The 20,074-nt window shown below is 39.5% G+C and overlaps 1 protein-coding gene across 7 annotated transcripts in view; it reads right to left on the reverse strand.

Annotated features, from left to right (window-relative positions):
* TJP1 (tight junction protein 1) overlaps positions 1 to 20,074 on the reverse strand; it is a 156,767-nt gene that overhangs the window by 12,164 nt on the left and 124,529 nt on the right. For 5 of the 7 annotated variants that reach the window (XM_064722673.1, XM_064722672.1, XM_064722671.1 and 2 more), the window contains 16 exons: positions 19,815 to 19,959; positions 14,055 to 14,191; positions 11,850 to 11,955; positions 10,889 to 11,039; positions 10,258 to 10,366; positions 9,402 to 9,621; positions 8,854 to 9,038; positions 8,625 to 8,720; positions 8,125 to 8,207; positions 6,894 to 7,104; positions 6,256 to 6,356; positions 4,962 to 5,315; positions 4,297 to 4,548; positions 2,657 to 3,556; positions 2,244 to 2,338; positions 1,521 to 1,745 (listed from right to left, as the gene is read on the reverse strand). In XM_064722673.1, coding sequence (XP_064578743.1) covers positions 1,521 to 1,745; positions 2,244 to 2,338; positions 2,657 to 3,556; positions 4,297 to 4,548; positions 4,962 to 5,315; positions 6,256 to 6,356; positions 6,894 to 7,104; positions 8,125 to 8,207; positions 8,625 to 8,720; positions 8,854 to 9,038; positions 9,402 to 9,621; positions 10,258 to 10,366; positions 10,889 to 11,039; positions 11,850 to 11,955; positions 14,055 to 14,191; positions 19,815 to 19,959 — 3,370 coding nt within the window. The remainder of the gene's footprint in view (positions 1 to 1,520; positions 1,746 to 2,243; positions 2,339 to 2,656; positions 3,557 to 4,296; positions 4,549 to 4,961; positions 5,316 to 6,255; positions 6,357 to 6,893; positions 7,105 to 8,124; positions 8,208 to 8,624; positions 8,721 to 8,853; positions 9,039 to 9,401; positions 9,622 to 10,257; positions 10,367 to 10,888; positions 11,040 to 11,849; positions 11,956 to 14,054; positions 14,192 to 19,814; positions 19,960 to 20,074) is intronic. The other 2 variants (XM_064722677.1, XM_064722674.1) reach the window with 1 other exon arrangement.

Below are 20,074 nucleotides of genomic sequence, written 5' to 3' on the forward strand. Positions count from 1 at the left end.
CAGAATCAAAACAAATTTAGATAACTGTGGAGAGTATTCAAGAAGTTTGTGTAAGTACCCTCCAAAACAGCCGGCTCTTTACCTGCACTAAATTTGTGTATGAGCTTTCACACAATTTCTGTATCAAAATGTTCCAAATCAAGGAAGCAAAATAATACAGGAAACAGATGTTTCCATCAACAGATTAAATTCTGGCCTCAGCAATATTCCCTAAAGGCTCAGTTTCCTAATGTCAAACATGGCTAAAGTGCACAAGAACAAATGCATGCAGAACTGGAATAAATCAAAACATTTGTTCTGAAAGATGTGTAAGCACTACTGTATTAAACTAAGAAAATACTTTGTTATGTGCTGCTTATGATCACAAAGAGAACACAATCCATGATCTTGATGAGGCAATTGATTTACTTGCCCCAGTAAGTCCATGGTGACTCCAAATGAAGTGGGAGCGTTGATTTGCTGGAGGGTAGGAAAGCTCTGCAGAGAGACCTGGACAGGCTGGACCAGTGGGCTGAGGCAAACTGTGAGAGGCTCAGCAAGGCCCAGGGCTGGGTCCTGCCCCTGGCTCACTCCAACCCCTGCAGTGCCATAGGCTGGGGCAGAGGGGCTGGAAAGCTGCAAAAGGCCCTGGGGGTGCTGGCCAACAGCAGCTGAACATGAGCCACGTGTGCCCAGGCAGCCAAGAAGGCCAATGGCACCTGGCCTGTGGCAGCCATGGCGTGTCCAGCAGGACCAGGGCAGTGACTGTCCCACAGTGCTGGGCACTGCTGAGGCCACACCTCGAGTGCTGTGTCCAGTTCTGGGCCCCTCACTGCAAGAAGGACATTGAGCAGGTCCAGAAAAGGGCAACTGGGCTGGGGAAGGCTCTGGAGCAGAAATCTTGTGAGCTGCAGCTGAGGGAGCCTGGGGGGCTCAGCCTGGAGAAGGCTCAGCAGAGACATTATCAGTCTACAACCCACTGAAAGGAGATTGTAGCCAGGTGGGGGTCAGCGTCTTCTCCCAGGTAAGAAGTGACAGGATAAGGAGGAGTAACCTCATATTGCACCAGGGAAGTTTAGGTCGAATCTAGGGAAATATTTCTTTGCTGAAAGGGTTATGAGACATGGTTATGAGACATTGAACAGACTGCCCAGGGAAGTCATGGAGTCACCATCCCTGGAGGTGAAAAGATGTGTAGATGTGGCACTTAGGGACTGATTTAAGTGATGGACCTGGCAGTGCTGGGTTATGGTTGGGCTTGATCTTAGTGGTCTTTTCTAACCTAAAGAATTCTATGATTGTAAGTAAAAGTAATGTGAAGGCCCTGATACCTGCAAAAATGATTAATATACCAAAATAAAATGTTATAGAGGTATGTGCTTGTAAACTTGTAAAGCTACACCTGAACAGAAACTTCAGACTTCACAAACAGAAAAGTTCATTTAAGTACCACAGGTCCCTGAACTCCACTGAACACTGTTTTAGTCCTAGATGCCCCCTGCCTTTTCCAAATTTGAAAAACCCCAAGAACCCAAACTTACTTAGAATAATTGCTGAAATTCAGCTGGTTCTGTGAATGGATTGGTTTGGTGGGCTCAGAGTGATGGCTGGCAGGAACCTGTGCCGATGGCTTGTTTTCAAAACTCCTGCGGTCGAAGTAGGAGAGCTGCTTGCGGTAATACTCCTCATCCTCCTCGGGGTCGTAGTGGTTGGAACGCACAATGTCTTCAGGTGGCTTCACTTGAGGTCTCTGTGGTTCTGGGGCCCTAACCAAGAACAGTAATAATGGTTGCCTGGCCCAGTTGAACAAGCATAGTGCCCAAATTACAATTCTATTTTATAACCTAGCTAGTAATGAAGTAATGTACATGTAATTATTATAATTGCACTCCTTGCCTTTTTACCTACATTGCATGGGAATTAGACAGTTGTGACATACTATAAGGAAAGAAAATCCTAATTTCCCTTATAGCTTACCTTTTCCCTTTTGTTTTGCTTTCTAATTAGCTCAATTAAAGACAGAAAAAAGTAGAACAAAGATACTTAAGTTCCTTCCTCAAAAATGCTGAGGAATTGTATCTTTCCCCCACCTCCCATCAATCAGACCCATGAGAACTGACTTCATGCCTGCTTTACTACTGATACACAAACCACACTGACACACTCCAGCTCCTCTCTGAAATTACCAATTTGAAGCACTAAGATGTGTTTCTGAATATTCTAAACTCATATTGAAAACTAAATTTAATCAGTTGTGCATCTACCTGTAGGTTGTTTTCTCGTGCTCATACTGGCTTTGAGAAGTTGGTTTTGGACCACTCACACTTGTGAGTGCAGGCTTAGGTGCTAGTTCTGGAGGCTGTAAAGAAAAGCACAGCATATTCTCTTAAATTCTAACATTTAGAAAGATAAAGCACTTTATGATTAAAAAAACTAAGACTACCTTCCCTTCCTCCAAAAGAAAAAACAAGTACTAGCAGAAGAAGAATTATAGGAGCTTCCAGGATAACAAGACCCCTGGCAGTTTTTTCACAAAAAGTGTTCAGGTTCTGCTTTTAAAACATACTACATTTAGGTTGCTGAAAGGCAATATTTTTGTTTCTGAGACAATAATTTACTTCTTGCAGTGCAGCCTCATTAGCAAAAAAGCAGGATCTAAAACACTTAAATGACTTACCTTGACAGTTGATGTATCACTCGTGTCCTTCATTTTTTCCAAAGATGGGGATCTTCTCCTTTCAAATATCTTAACCCTACTTCGCACAGACTGTGGTTTCATGGCTGGATCTTCTTCTTCCTCAGCTAGAGATGGTGGTGTAGGCAGTGGTTTACTGTTGGAAGGCAAAACTTCTGGTTTGGTTTGTGATGAAGGGGGAGGAGGAAGAGAAACACCTGAAGTGCTATGAGAAGGTTCATACTGTCCAGCTTTAGCATTGTAAGCTTGAGGAGGACCTTGCTCATAGCCCCTTATGTGTGGATCAAAGTACTGCTTGGGTTCAGGAGAGCGAGATATGGCTGACTGGTATGGCTGAGCCTCCGCCTTGTATCGGCCGTGGGCGTCGTAGCCCACCGCGTGTTGATCTTCGTATCGCACTTGTGGTAAGCTGAAGTTCTTGGGGGCGTGCTCATAGCGAGGTCTGCTCTCATAGCTCATGGCAGGGGGCTCCTCAAAACGAGGTTGTGCTGGGTAGTAGCTGCGTTCTGTGCTCTCTTCTAGATTTTGTCTGGAATCAAGATCCCTAGGAGGCTGGTTTTCATAAGCTGTTCTTGTTTGGTTATAGGGTTGTTTCTCCTCGTAATATGTCCAGTGCTCCTCGTAGGGAGGCACGCGGTCATCATAATGTAGGCGAGGGTCATAACCACGAGAAAATTGATCTACATAGTTTGTAGAGTCATACCTATAGGTTGACTGCTCATAATCCCTGCTCGGCTGCTTTTCTGCATACTGAGCCTGGGATTCATAGATCAGATTTGGGTCTCTTTCCTGTCTCTGTACTGGGTGATTCATTGCTGGCTGTTTTAAGACGTAGCTTTGTCTGGATGCATCTTCATTAATGTATGGATCCTTTCGGTACACCTGTTAGAGAGAGACACTTCTCAGCTAAAATAAAGAGTAACTTCAGCTGCAGTTGAAAGGTAGTATTTGAAACAAACCCAAGTTTTAAATATTGGCTTTAATTTTGTTTAAAAGCAGAATAGTTTGATGCAGATGTTTGCAACCAGAGGAAGCTGAACTTGGTGATTCAAGAGATCCCTTTTAGTTATATTTCTAAGAAAAACAGGTAAGTAGATTAGAAGAGAAAGACAAAGGTAACAGCCTCTTGTCTGGGGCTTGGTGCTCAGGAGGGCACACACACTTTTATTCAGAATGTGGAAAGAGTGGAAGTGAAATATATAAATACAGTAAGATAGTTCTAGCTTTGCTTAAAAAGTTGATAAAGTCACTCAACAAACTGGAGTCAATTTCATGATCAACAATTCAGCATGATTTAAATTTTAGGGAAATAAGATTTTTCTCGAGGCCTCATTAACAGGAGAACATTGACAAGCTAAGGAAGTCAAAGTAAAATCAAAATACAGAATGCAGCCTTTTTTAAAAAAGTTGTGTTTTGAGAAGTGAAAAGGATCGAGTTTGAAGCCATGCAGACAAAACATTACATGATGCTTTAGCAATTCAGATGAACCGGTTTTTGTAACCTGCATGATTCTCTTAGAAGAAAAAAAATTAAAAGGAATTCTTCAAATAAGGGCAAAACAAAGCTGATGTGCTAGCTTGATGTATAGCAGGAAATCAGCACAACAAGGTGGCACAGGTACCTTTGCTGGGTCTATATGCGGCGGTAAGGATGATGGCTCTTGGTCTCTTAGTACTACATGAGCTCCCTCAGTACTCGCTGTTCTTGAGGGGCCCGCTTGTGGTTGGTAAGAGTTGTAAGGAGCAGCAGTAGGCTCCTCCAGTCTGACATTAGTTAGGTTTACATTAGCATTTACTGCAGAGGCTGATGAGGTTGCAGGGTTTGATTCAGGCGACGGGGAAAGGTAAGGGACTGCAGGTGAGGCTTCTGCTTTCTGTGAAGTGTTTAAAATATTTTAAGTATACTGCTATTGAACCAATGTATGACTTTCTGATTTATATTAAAGTAATATAAGTGATGCTCTGACCAATGCAGCTAGATGTAGAATGAAATGTACTGATAGTATCATGCACAAGCTCTTCCATAAATTCATTAGGTTGAGGATTATGAAAGCAAAACATTTAATCAAAGTAGAATGGTACTTCAATCCCCCTCCTGTCAATGAGTCACTAAAACAGGCAGGGCAAGCTGATACTCCAATTCACTGTAATGTATTGTTGCTGTTGACAGACTCTTGTATGCGCACACAACACTGGTAAGCAGCATATAAATGGACATTTCTTATTCAAAAGAACTTGCAACCTTAAGTGAGTGTCTAGTGATCAGGGTACAAAATGACTTTCTTACCGGCTGAGTAGTAGTTGGTTTAAATCCTGAAGAGTCTATTCTGAGATTTGGCTGTGGCTGAGCTTGAGATGCATAAGCAGGGTAAGTCTGAGTCTCATGATGCATTCCAGAAGAATCCTCTCGAACGGGTTCAGAGGAGCGTGTAATAGCAGATTCTGGAGGAGTCCCAACCTCATCGTTCAGAGTTTCATCCAGTTCTTGATCAGTGTAAGCACCCCCTTCCGTGTCTGTGTCCTCATAGTCAGACGTGTGTCTGCTGTCTGTGCTGTACATGGAATACTCACTGCCGGGAGCGGAGAGGTAAGAAAGGCGGTCATCGTGTAAATCAAGATCATCACTTGTAGCACCATCTGCCTGTGGCAAACAGAATTGGGGTACACGTTTATTGAAATACCTTCTAAAGAACACCCTTTCTCTTGCAATGTAGAATGTGGGAGCTTTATCAAATTCAGCATCAATATCATCACAGGGGACAAGAAATCAGGTTTCCATCACTGAGTGTGTTGAGACCTAAAAGACTTATCTGCAGCCCAGCTCTCTGGAATAATTTTACTGAAGGACCAGATGGCTGTCAGAGTAAGGGGATAGTGCAGTGTTCACAGATATCAAAGTGCTTGGAAAAATAGAGAGCTGCACTTTTAAAGTGGTTCTATGATATCAGAATCATTAATTTGCAGGTACATATAAGGAGCTAAGGTCTAATCCAGATCTAATTAAGAAACCCACAACAACAGCTGATTCATCATTTGCTTACTTGTAGCTGGCATTTCACTTGATAAGAGTTCCTCAAGAGGATGGATCTAATGTGCACAGAGTAACATGCAGCTCAAGAAGGTAAGTGGAGATTGAGTGGGGAACACAGAATACTAACTTGTGATTTAGCATGTGTTTTCTCACAACTGTTCTCAGAAAGGTCAGTAAGAACATGAATATGCCACTTGCCTTTATAATAATGAAAAACACATTCCATCATCAGGGAATCCCAGCCCTGAGAACCCATGCAGTGAAATTCCCAGAAGTTCCTTGACAAAAACCCATCCAATCCCCACAAAATCTTCACAGCATTACTATATCCTCCAGTTAACAATGCAAATAAGCAAATGCTCCCTTACTAAACACCTACATGCATAAGGACAAACTGTACAGCTCTCATTAACAGAGTAAGTGCTATAATGCAGTGACAAAGCAGTTTTGAGCAGCTCACACAGCCAGGAGGCATTACTGCTTTAGATCTTCACAGAAAACCTCTCATGAACACTGTTTTGCCATTTCCCCCCCAAACATTATTTCTTACCTTTCCTTCTGAAACCCACACCAGTTGGTTCTGTTGTTGCTGAATTGCTTCCTTAAGAGCTCCATACCATCCTTCATTCATTGAATTCAAGTTAATGGTAGCTAGAAGTATAGAAGATTAATTTGACTTATGATTTCTGCAGAACTACAAGAAGGATCTGTACCATGAGTAATAAAAGCAATATAACCTGGTAGGTTAAAATAATGGATTTAAAGAGTAATGTAAAGTAGCATCCAAAGCAACCTTAAGGCCCGATGTGGTTTGGGACGTTTTATCCCACAGGGAACGCTGAATTAACAGTAGCTTAGAATAAAGAGAGGCTTGAGTTTAGCCAGACTAAAACAATAAAGTTACATCATTTTCCTATTTATTCAAGTTTTGATTTTGGCTGATGATCCTGCAAAGCCACAAGACCTATTAGAAATGTCATTCTGATGTTTCAGATTGCTTTACATTTGAGCAGTCATGTGCAAATGATGCACACACCAATTAACTACTGGTTATTGAATGGCAAAGCCTGAGCAAGTCTGTCACTGCTTGGCCTGCTCCATTTGCAGAAAATTCTGGAGGTAGAAGCTTCTCTCATCTTGCCTCCCCTTTCCTCTCAGCAATTCTAATCCAGTCTGTCTGTTACTTACTTGTGAAGAGGTGGTGATTATTTTTGCGGAGCTTGTGAGCTCTTTCATACAGCTTCCTGGCACTTTTTCGTGACTCTGGGCACAACCTCATCCTCATGGTCTTTACTCCCTGCTTAGAGTCAGGGTTTAGGAACACTACAATTGGATACCACTGGGCATAATTCAGACGGTCCACTGCATTGGGGGTGACATCTAACAAAGCATGTTTGTCCTGCAGTGACAAGAGGGACAGAGGCAAGAAAGTGAATCATTTATGTCCTAGATGAATTTTTTTTAATATACTCCACAAACTGATTTTGTATTACCTTCAGAGAATTCACTGTTTCAAAGTATTGATTTAAATCCTTCTCCTATTCAAACTAACAAAATAATAAAAACCAAACCAATTCCAATATGAGCCTAAATAGGCATATACATTTTGAACTGCGGGACCACTGTATAATTCTAGGATTTTTTACATTTAATTATATTTTTTTAAAATCTCCTCAAAGTAAGCAGACACTGAAAAGAAGCCATTTCCTATCAGCATTCTGCAAACAGGAAAAAAACAAAGACTGAAACACAAGATATAGTCCCATTACACATTTCTATCTTCCTTTTTACAAAATAATTCACTGTGAGTGCAGAACTTGGCCAGCTTTCATTCAATGCAATCAGGCACACAGCATGAAGCATGCTGACTTTGCTGCTATTATAGCTTTTTTCCCCTCTCATACTTCAGCATCTGAAAATCTTCCAGTTTTTTTTAAAGCAAGGAAATGAATAGGTGAACCTCATATAATGCACTAATGGTATAGGTTTTAAGGATATTAAGGAAGGGAGATGGAAGAACCCTTTCTTAGTCCTCACACTTATATAATAATTATGTCAAGTAATCAATTTGTACACTGGGGTGGGGCAAAACGAACAACTTCATAAATAAAGTAACCATTTCTAGCTATAATGTCACACCATGGCTTTAAATGAAAGAGGAAACAGCCTAAAAGAGCCTTAATGGAGAGAGGACAACAGCCTCTGGAACAAAGCCTAGAAGCACATCCAGGCTGCAGTTATTAATACAGAGAAGAAGGGTGATAGAGTTTTTCTTATTAACCAACAGAGAGATGAGAAAGTTACTTTTAAAGCAAACACAGTAAGTTACCATTCTACATTTAAAACACCCAACACTTTACTTCATGCTATCAGTTTTACTTTTCTTGTATTAAAAGTCCAGTAACAACAGAAGACTTACTCTATCAATTATCTGCTTTATAGTGTGGAGACGAATAATGCCAGAACTGCGTTGGTCAGTACCAGCATCTCTTGGTTCACTTTCTGGTAAAGAGAACACAGTAAAAACCTAATGTAAGTTTCCAACATATTCTACATTCCCTTATTAAGATAAAGCATACCATTTCATAGCTCAAGCTGTCAATTCAGCTTGAAGACACTTCTGATTACATATCATACATGAGTCTAACCACCATTATGGCCATAAAAATCACATCTTTACAAAAGCACTTAAAAATAGGATGAGATACAGAATTAAAATGAAATTTGAGGTGGCTATAAATAGAAGTAATATGTCTTAAGAGAATTATTAGCAGCAATGTAGTAGAAGAACTTACATTTAGTCTGTACCTTTACATTGTCAATGTCTTGTTACATACGTTAACTAAAGTAATAATGTAGAAACAATCTACCCAAAGAAAGCTATTTCCTAACTGCAGAAAAACCTGATCTCACACCTACTTGCAATTTGGAAGATATCTGGTTCTTCTCTAGCAAGTTTCTCCCGTGCAACATCAGCTATTGGACCAAAAATGGTTACAGGTCTGAGAAACCCAGCTAGAATTGAAGGAAAAAAGAAAAGTCAAGATATATTGACTGCTTAAACCAAATGCAAGACACATTTAACTAAACTGGCTTTTCCAAACTAAAGCACACAAAGCTGTACAGTGCAGTAAGAGTGAAGCCATACCTTCCCGAAGAACAACTCTTTCATAGGCAGGAAACTTGGTCTGAACAGGTTGGGCAGAAAGATCCTCTCTGCTTTTCCGGAGATTTCTTTTTGAGCTCCGCAAGCCTCGGAATCTCCAAAAGTCTGCTCGGTCTCCTCCTGCTGTCTTTGGAAGCGTGTACTGTACACTAGCCAGCTGCTCAGCTCTAAGGTGACAACAAATCCCAGTTACCAAGAAGCCAGCTTCTGGAGTAATGCCTGACTAGCAAGCTCACACTCAAAAAAAACACTGTCCCTGCCTGTTGTATTATGAACTACAAGACAACTACTGAGCCTGGTATCACATTTCTAAACCTTATTACATCCTTGTATTATCTCTTGTATTGAAAAGAAGGTTTATTCAAGTCAAAAGCAAATCCACAGATATTTTACTTCAGTACGTTTTACACTGTTTCTTACTTAACCAATTCTATAAACCTGTGTACTGCAAGAAGTCCAGTCATTCATGATACAGGTGCCATTTAAAGCTGTGGGTTTGAATCAGTAATTTAACTATTGCAGGATCGTACCTGTTTTTGTTAGGTATGATACCTCTTTCCACTTCCTTATGATTCTTCCCAATTCGAATGGCCAGCCATGAACCCAGTTTGCCATTGTACAGAGTGTCCACCACCCGGAACACTTCACCTTTATTGAAACTTAGTCCATAAGGAGATTCCTTCTCATATTCAAAATGAGTTCTGATATAGAAAGAATCCCCTACATCAGACTCAACAATGCGACGATAGACTGAGAGAAGGAAAAGAAATCACAAAACACCAAGTGTTATGTAAGTTCAAGTGATGTTATAATGCTCACAAGAATTACACAAAGCAATGCCTCACCTTAATTCTCCTTGTTCTAAATGTACTTTACTTCAAGAAGCCTTAATGTCTCAGAGCTGCTCTATTTTAAGCACCATAACTATTTATAGTAAACTCTACTAACATCAATTCAACTTTCATAGTCAAGAATTTGATCCAAGTGCAAGCTTACTTCATTCGCCCTGGAAGGAATTCATCTTGAGAAAAGAAGTTTGTATGTACAAACCCATCAGCATAACCACTCATTTTCAATGGCATAATCACAACTGACTCTTCTACTTCCTCCAAGGATAATGCCAAGACATTACTTAGGTGGTAGGGGTTATTCTGTAGAGGCATTTTTTGTTTGGGATTTTGTTTGTTTGTTTAGGGGGGTGTGGGTGTGTGTATACTGGCACCAGATCAGTCTCCACTCCATTATCCCAAAGGCAAAAGGACTCAATAGTCTAAGGTGCGAATTTCCTGCAGGCCAGCAGTTAGTTATTGCTCACTAGAGTTTTTAATGCTGTTCTAAGCAGACCACTACATCATTTCCATGGTAATGGAATATACAAATATTTACCATCTTTTTTCTTCTGTGCCAAAATGGTGACCTCTTCGCCTTTAGGAAGATCAAGCAAAAAAAGGACAGCTTCTTCTCTGATGATATTTGTGAAGTCTACGTTATTTACCTGGTATCAATGAAGCAGTCAGTTTGAATTAGCATATGAAATTATTACAGAGACTTAATTATACAATAGAAAATATCAATCTATTGCTATGATTTTTTTCTTACTCAATTTCATACATACCAAGTGCACATATCTCAGGATGCCTCTCGTACCTCTAAAGAGTCCCACTTTATTTCTCAGTAAAAGCACAGTTCCAGGAAAATAGGTAGCTGTTCATTTTATACTCATTATGGAGCACCTACATACATCAGTGACCCACAGAGCACTGACAACTTAGTCACTCAACATGAAATCAAATAACTTGATAAACGCAATTAGACTACAAAATTTTGTGTCAAAAACTTACTAACCTTCCTAGCAACAGTACAGTAAAAAGAGATCTTGCTCCTAGTAAATCATCTAATAAATACATACAGAAAAAAAGGTGTATGAACTACAAAGACAAAATATTCAATCCTACAGAAAGAAAACCTACTTTGGTACAACAAAACATTACTTGTAATGTTAACAGTTTTGACATACCCTGAGAATCTGGTCCCCTTCCTCTAATCCTTCTTTTGCTGCAGGGCTGTCTTCCAGAACACCAGCTACAAATATGCCAACATCATTGCCACCTGCTAGTCGCAAGCCCACACTATCTCCTTTTCTGAATTTTACCAGTTTCATGCTTGGCCTAGAAATTCAGAAAATATTCCACTTACTGGTGTAATAGCCCAAAATACCCTGGTAAATTTGAAACATGCAAAGAAGTAATCTGCTTGTTAGTCAATTAGTGGATATTTTGCTATACATACCATTAACTGCTCATCAACTGCAGCAATACAACATGCTCAATAGCAGCACTCCAAAAAACCCACCTGCATGTACATGTTTAGTATGGTTTGTCTGTCTTACACTCATAGTGTTTATGTGAGACACTGACTCTCTCTTCCAAAAACATTCTTCCTTTTAAAGAGCTCTGCTGGCATACAGATCTATTTTGGCTCTGAAGAGATCAAGATGAATTTGAGGTCAAACCAAACTAGAATCTATTCTCAAGTACACTAATGCCCATAAAGGAGATGCCAGTTGAAGCAGACTTAATTCCATGCTGGGACATTGCACATTTCTGCAGTAACCTTTATTCACTGCTCTCCAATTACTATGAAAGGTAAAGAATATACTACAGTAACTTTCCTCTCTTTGGAGATGGGGACAGAGGAGTGAGAGACAAGCCCAGGAAATCCTTTTCACCTGTTGGCTATTCTAAGGGCTAATTTCCATAGAAATGAATAGACTTGACAATGGTAAATAACACAGTGTAAATGCCTACAAGTCTCAGAAATAAATCTCATGTCTTCATCCTATCATTTGTGAACAGAAGGGTCAGGACAGAGTACTGGACATGATATGAGAGCACAGAGAGAGGTTACTGACTACCCTGGATAAAAGTCTGGTTGGATAAGAAGCAGGCAGGTTCAAAGGGAGCTCAGAGATACGTTACCGGAGCATTCCATCTTCATGGGTTGAATTGGGTAAAGGACCATCAGATGGACTGACTGGTAAATCCACATCTGGCTGACCTCCTTGTGCATACACTGGCTTTGGTTCTACGAAAATACCAAAGATTCCCAATGTCCATTTGGTCATTTAAAGATGAAAATGTGAAGTTTAACTTAGTTAAGACTTGGTGACTTCTTCAGTAGCCTTCCCTCCACCCCACTTAGACCCACTTAAAAGTAAAATACTAGTAAACTTACAACAGAAGACAATCTCATCATGCCATTCAGAGCAGTGTGATTACTGGCCTAACTACTACTTCAGTAAATATTCCCAAAATTCCTTCATACCTCATTAGGAAAAAAATTGATTTCAAACAAGGCTGACTTTGAGCAAGTCTAATATTCCTGATCTTACCAACAACTGCACCATGTTCCTTTCAAATCACTGAACAGATTAGTTTGAAATTGGGAATTTCAGGCAACAATTGGGTAATTATGCCTATTTCTAATGTGACTCTGGTCCCTCCCATACAGTAACACAGTATTTTCCATTCTGGTCCTTCCCATACAGTAACGCAGCATTTTCCATTAAGTCTCTAATGAACCTTTGCTAGGCTAAGTCTCTGATCCCTCCCAACAAATACTTTCCTCCCATCCTTTTCTGACACAATGAACTATGACAGTCATCTTGTCCTTGCCCCCAGTCTAAGCAGCAAACCATCACAGATTCTGCCAACCATCTCTCTAACATTTTATTACAGCCTTGGAAGGATCCTCATTTCCCCAGAGCTTTTGTGAGGCTGTTAAGGATTATGTCCTTTGCTACACTTTTTAATCTCAGTTTCTCTTGGGCAAGTGAATTTTATCTGCAGACATTAATTTAAATATTAGCTTTATGTACTGATCTACAACTCCTCCCACCCAAACTAAGAATTCCCATGTGCCTCCTTCCGTTCATGCAAGAACTGAACATTTCTCCTTCCGCACCAACCAACAAAACCCCCAACACTATTTATCACTGGTTTGCTAGCCCCTCAGACCAATTATCAGTACATTATTTTGGATTAAGAACCATCTTAAGGGTTGCCTATCTGGCTGCCTTGGTATTATGCCAATTATTAATCTTCAGTATCTTACAGAACCGCAGAATTCATCTTTCTAATCTGACTACCATGTCCTTTTCCATCTTGGCAAATAAAAATTACTTCATTTGCCTCTCTTCATAACACTGCTGTAAAAGGTCAGCTTTTAGGACCATATTTTTAATAATGGCTGTTGTATCAGAAAACTTACTGTTTTTATTTTTAAGATCTTTCAGAGTTTATCAACATCAGAACCTTTCCAGCTCTTCACTAATCTACTGACTACATGCAGAAGTGTCACTGCTCATCCCTTAGGTCCTCAAGTATTTTCATGCACATAGTGAATGTGCATTCTCTCATTGCACCCAGCCTTTCAGTAACAGCTCCCTCTAAACCATCTGCACAGCTCCTTTCTCCACTTGTAATTTCACTGAAGTGCCTCATTCTGTAAACAAAAATCTTGTAAGTGCCAGCCTGCCCGGAACAGTGTCCTGTATCATCTTTTGTTTTGTTTGTTTTGTTTTTTTCCTTTTTTACACCATCTGGCTTTTATCTGCTGCCATTTAGCTTATGCTTTTCTTTTGGGAAAAAGGGAAGAGATTTTGTTCTGGTTTGATTAGCTGTACTGCATTTGTTAACCTGCCTTCTTTGTCCTTGACTCTAGTTAAGTGCTCTATGAACAAAGCATTTTGGAGTGTTGTGAGTTGCATCTTGGGAAGAGGAGCTCTACACTGGCTTAAATACATCGTTGTTACAAATATAATCTGCTACAGTAACCCATAAGAACACATTTACTGCTGAACACTCAGAAATGACCGATTTTAATCTTGTCTGAGAAATCAGTACAAAACTCTTTACAACTATCACTTATAACTACAACCCTAAACACTGAAATTTGACCCCTACATAATGACAGACTCCACAACTTAAAAGAGTTTTGGTCCTGAAAACCTAAGATATAAATGAGATTATGGTTACAAAGACTGTTTGTATCCAAAAATAAAAATTAAGACTTGGTCTGTTTTAAGAGTTGAAAGTCATTCCACAAACATGCAAGAGCATTAAGTTTTTACTGGTCATCCATTCTCAACAACACAAATAATTAATATATTTTAATGTTTTTACCTGGGAGTGGTGGAGTTTGTTTTTCAGTTCTTTCAACTGTCACCTCTTCCACAGCTTTAGAAATATCATCTGCATTCTTTACAGGTGTAGAGACAGCTCCAGGTTTAGTTATTCTCTCATCTTCTCTGCTTCGATGACTATATTAGAAAAAAAGATTCCACTCTGCATACAGAACTGCTTCTATAATCTTTAGTCTACTAAGACTAAGCAATAAATACTTTCATTCATCAGGTTGAGGGTAAGGGATCACCATCATTATTTAGGAAGGTTTTGTTCTTAGACTATCACATGATTAACAGTTTTTACCATTTCTAAACCTTAGTGTTTTGTCCCTAATAGCACGTTAACAAAGGACTTCCCTAGATACAGCAGTTAAGAGAGCAGCAGCACATGGGACACAGACTCTAAAGCTTCACACACACATGCTGTATATTGATAGATATATAAAGAACTGAGAAGCAAAGGGAAGAAAGTAAGAAAATCCACTACAATAGTCTTTTTCTCACCCCTTCCTATAGAAAGAATGGATTTTTAGACTTGATTCTTAGGTTTTGCTGTGACCAAGCTAATTGATCTGCTCCCTTCTGTGTCAGCTGCCCTGAAACACAAGTGCTGCTGGTGTGGCACTTTTATCCTTGCAAAGCCCTGCCAAGGCCCACATAAATATGTCCCTCATTTCTCATCTCCTCAGAGGATAAGGCCTTCAATTCACAGCTGTGACAAGAGGAGAGTGCTTCTCATCCACACATTTTAGTCAAAACACAATTTGTTGCTTCTTATGCATTTCTTACACACACTTGGAGCACAAACTGAAGAAAGTTAGGACAAGTTATCTTGTTTTTAAACGATGAAAACAAGGAAAATTCTACAGAATGTAATTTCTATTCCTTGAGTTCAAAAGATGATCAGGTATTCTTGTATTGTTGTACTGAGCTACAGCTACCAGCTGTACTACAGCAGAACTGAACATGTGCAGCATGTTGAAATGTTAACCACTACACTGCTATCTGATGAACACTAAATAATTTAATAGGGTTGGAACAGATGAATATTAATAATGAGCTAGAAAAATAAAGTTTCCTTCCTGGGACTTGGCAAATAAGCAAGGATTTAAAGAATATTTGAAGTAAGACAGACACAAATAGCAGCCTTTCATATAGTACCAGACTGACTTGCCAAGAAGTGGGGAAAAAAGGTATTTTCTCAAGAATAACAATGGCTTGGTCAGGAGGTGCAAACCCATCTGCTCTGATAAAGAAGAGGTCTGTACTGGAGGGAAAAAGGAGAGGAGTCCTGCACTACTAACAGCTAGATGGTGCTGCTGGGCAATAATGAGCATCCCTGCCCATAAAGCACAAGTGGATCAAATCCTCATACAGACTGATAAGATCCTCATCAGAAATAATGCTTCAAGAGTCAGAAATACAGCTTCAGAAAACAGATTCTGGCAAGTCTGCTCATCCAAGACATGCAGTAAAGAATACAAGAAATTACAGAAATTGAAACATAAGTAGAATGTGCTTTCCTGAAGCAAAATGAAGTCTAAAATATGAGAAACAATGCTTAGCTATTCAGCCAAGACGTACTACAACTTCTCAGTGCATTCCTCTGCCAGTTTTAAACCATGTGCCTGAAGGCAGCTAAACAGAATACAGGAAAGTACTCCAATCTCCACAACAAACTGTGAAGTGAAGCACTCTCGCATTATAAACAACCATCTTGTTGTAAGTCATTGATAAAAACAAGCACAGTAGCTTATTTAAAATCCCTATTCATGCCTCTTTTTATCCAGATAAGAGTCCCTTTTGGAGGCTCCCACAGCTGATTAAAAGGATGCTAAAACCACTATGTCTAACAAAATTAAAAGCAAGCATTTATCCCTCTACTTCATTCCCAAACATCACTGATAGAGATTTTCTTATTCCTCTTTTGGATTTCCCGTTTAGGTGCATAAGATAGACAGAATCAGACTAAAACATGACTGGACTGGTTGTTCCCTTGAAAATAGTTCCTGGCTTATTAAAAACCGGTACAAATATTTAGCTATTTAAATGCATGCTAAGTGTCCTAGAAACAAAAAACCTCTATAATGTTGTAAGCTGTAACTAATTCCACTCCCCAAAGATTTCTGGATAATGAGCACTAGTTAATCAGACACTACAGTAAATTTCCCCATGAGCCCTCTCTACCTGTTTCCAAGCATCTCCTAACATTTGAAAGGAGCATTACTCTCAAGTAACAATATCTGCTTATTTGCTTCAAAAATAAGGCAAAAATACTATAGTTACTACACAAAGACAAAATTCATTTTACATTTCCCCTACACAGTCCAAAGCCAGTGTAATTTTATACTGCTTTGATTCCTGTACACATCAAGAGAATGCAAATGTGGAAGCTCTCAAGAACCGTAACTAAAATACAGACACTGAGGGCACAGCACAAAATAGTCAGGTGAGTATCTGAAGCCACAGGCTCCTGGGCTGCTGCAATGTGTGCAGGCAAATACACACTGCAACTCAAAAGCCTGCAAATGGTCAGGTCTAATCTACCTAAGACATGAAATTTCAAAAGGGAAAAAGTTGCTAGAACAAAATGAAACATCAGAAAAGCAGGGGAGGTGATTTTTTTCCTTGATTTTGTTTAAACTTTCCAGTAAACCCTGAATATTTCACATTACAAGCTGATACAGGAAACAACTTGATGCCACCACTGGTTCCAGGTGAGGGAAACTTGTTAAAAACTGACAGCTGCACTTCCCAAGAGACAAAAGTGTTGTTCCCTGTGTGCACTGTGACACTATTGTTTAACATCTGTGCTGTGTCAGGGCCCCTTTACCTCACTTCCTCTCCCTGACATCTTTTCAAAGTGTGCTTACCACAAACACGTTAAAATTACAAAATACATTCAGCTACATGTTAGTGCTACTACGGTAGAAAAGATGATCTGCAACACACAATGTTTGTCTCTACAGGAAATTATGGAAAATATGAACTTGCAGGCTCTTCCCAAATGTGATTTTAGCACATCTCAAACTCTTTAACATAAGAAGAATAAGAACAAAGTAGCATCTTCCTAAAAACATTCAAAATAGGGCTGATTTTTATCTTATATTCTAGTTTTTCAGCTTGTTTTGAAAATGGACAGAACAACCAAGCTCTCACCCTACATATAAATTGACAAGGGTATTACAGAAGTCAGTCTCATCCTTCCACTAATAACAATGATCTCTACACTGATTTCTTCAAGCCACCAAATCCTTCTTGCTGAGGCTGAAGTGTGAAATGTATCAAAGGATGTTTTTGCTATTCCAGTACCTAGGTGAGGAAGTCAGCACAGGGGACAGAGTTCCCAAGCAGGAATTCTTTCAATTAGTAAAGGGCAGCCCAGAGATACCATCTGGGAAGTTTGGCAGCACCTGGCTTTAAATGCCAGTCTTTGGGATGGGTCACACCAAAAGCTTGCCCAGCTCAACAGCTGCTCAGTGGCAGCAGTAAGAGCAGACAGCTAAGAAAGGATGTGTGCTACTGGTCCTGAGGGAGTCTCCAGCTTAGCTACAGACACCTCTTGTGCTCATTCTAACTTTATAAGCACAACTCTTCATAGATTATAGAAAGCAAAATTAGCTCTTTCTGTGAGTAAGTAAAGAAAATGTTTTAGAATTTGAGTTTTTAAAAGATTGTTCAAGAGACATCTGTGAACTTTCTTTAGACTAGAGAAAACTACGGCACTATTTAATGCTTTACAGAGTGATCAAACAGCAATTATTCTGGAAACCCTATACCCAGGAACATTGCAAGCAGCCTGCTGTACATACCAGTGAGGAATACTGGAAGGTGGACAACACTGAAGATCCTGTCAGACCCCAAAGCAATACTGAGGCAGATCTGTTAGCAGATTTCTGTACTTTAGTGCAAACCAAGAAATGTCAGTCTGTACTCAAGGACTAAGAGGATTCCCCTGGAACTCCCCTCCTCATTAACATACAAACGCTTGGCAGAACAGTGGCTAAATAAAGACTCATTATCTTCAATACATTTTTAACATCCTCCTTAAGCTCACTTGGAAGACTTTTTGCACAATTCTTCCTCAGGCCTTTCTCAAGCCTTTCTCTTCCTCCAAATTTTCCAGCAAATTCAAAAAAGAGTAAGGAGTTAACAGCTAATTTGATCTCACAGTAGATTTAAATTTGCACAAACAACCATTTCAAAGAGAAGTTGCTCTCAACATGTTTTTCCTCACATGGCTCAGGGCCCAGATTTTCTGATCTTGAAAGGGACATGTTGCAAAGGAAGTCAAGCCATGCCAAAGCAGCTCTTGCTCGTACAGAAGATGTAACGGATGCATTCAGAGCTGAGATAACTTCAAAGTTCCCTCTCGGGGAAGGTTTGATTCTTACACAGTTTGGTCTACAGGGAGGAAGTGACCATCTACCTAAGCCTCTGCAATAGGACAGGAAAGCACTAACACTAGGCTAAGGCAGTCATAGTTCTAACAGGTTTTTTTTTTTTTTGGTTCCTCTCTCCTCAAGCTTTATCAGGCTGCACTAGAAATGCATGTCAAGACAAACAGGTTGGAAATATGGCAGAGATCTCACAACCTTCACAATCAAAGCCCTGCTTCTGGGACCCTGCTTTTAAGTGTTTTCCATGAATGTGGTTCCTGTTAGAAAACAAGCTTTCATGCCTTGCGGTCCCTCTGAACAATGCACACATACGAGAAGCAAAAATGTCTGTAACCCATAACCCCAAGCAGGTGTACATGCAGGTACAATCTCTCTTGCTGTTGTATTGATCTTTAAAAGACTCTAAAAGCCTTGAAGGTATGTTATTTTCCCCTTTGGCAAACCAATTTTATTAACAAGCAATCAGGCATATCTTTAATGAAATGGCCAGCTGCAATTCGGTTTTTCAGAGTTTTTGAACAGCATCTAAAAATATTCAGATAGAAGCTTTGAATTTGAAATTTGTACAGATCAATTCTAATTTCTGCTCCATCTTATTACGAGCAGTCAAAAAAGAAACTTTTCTCATTCAAATATTTAATAGAATTTGAAATTCAACACTGAAATGCTATTTCAGTAAATTAGAACGTCTATTTCCAAACTGTGGAAATGCAAAACTGGGCAGATTTGTTATTCAGGACTAAAGTTTCATATTTCAAGAGAAAAAACTCCAAACCATACAGTACATTACTTCTCTCTGAATTCATATCAAATTAGACTTACGTACTAAATAATTATAATCAATGTTCCATTACCAAGTTCAAATATTAAAAATAGAGTGCAAAAGCTAAACCTGTTGGGAAATACACCTTGTTTTGCAGGAACTAAATGTATTCAGAAACATAAGATAACCCCATGCCTAAACAAAGCAAGATTTCAGCAAGTTTACCCAGGCTGGACATGCAACAGGAACTGTGCTACAGGTCATCTCAAATCTACCTGCAGCTAAGTGCTTTCTAAAACCAAAATACAGCTACACATTATTCAGTAACATATATTGCTATCAAACTTAGACTGTCATTCATACAACCATGCTCTATGATTATGTTTAAAGATGTAACACTAAAGAAAGGCTCAGTTTCTCCTCAAGTCTAAAACATTCAGATCAATATAATCTGCATCTCTTGAGACAAAGAATGTCATATTACTGCCTCCATAGTTCTGCTTCACATTTGTTACCCCTTATAAATCCAAGCACTCCTACAACTTATATGTTACATTAAATAGTTGATTTAAAAATAATACAATGCTGCCATCACCTGCCGTTGCTGGGCTGCTGTGGAGAATGTCTGGAATGGTCTGAAGGCTCTGACCTCTGGTCAGGAGATCGTGAACGACTGCGGCGGGGCCTGTCATGTGATCGGTTGGAATGATCTGATGCCAGCGACTGAATTTCTGAAATGTCTGTTAAATAAAAGTTGTTTTTTCATGAAATGATTGTAATTTAAATGGTGGCATGACCTGCTTAAATGGGAATAAGCTTTTGCAGAGAATTTTTATGAAGATGTTAAATCTATGC

This window comes from Zonotrichia leucophrys, chromosome 10 (genome assembly GCF_028769735.1).
Source record: "Zonotrichia leucophrys gambelii isolate GWCS_2022_RI chromosome 10, RI_Zleu_2.0, whole genome shotgun sequence".
Taxonomy (NCBI): domain Eukaryota; kingdom Metazoa; phylum Chordata; class Aves; order Passeriformes; family Passerellidae; genus Zonotrichia; species Zonotrichia leucophrys.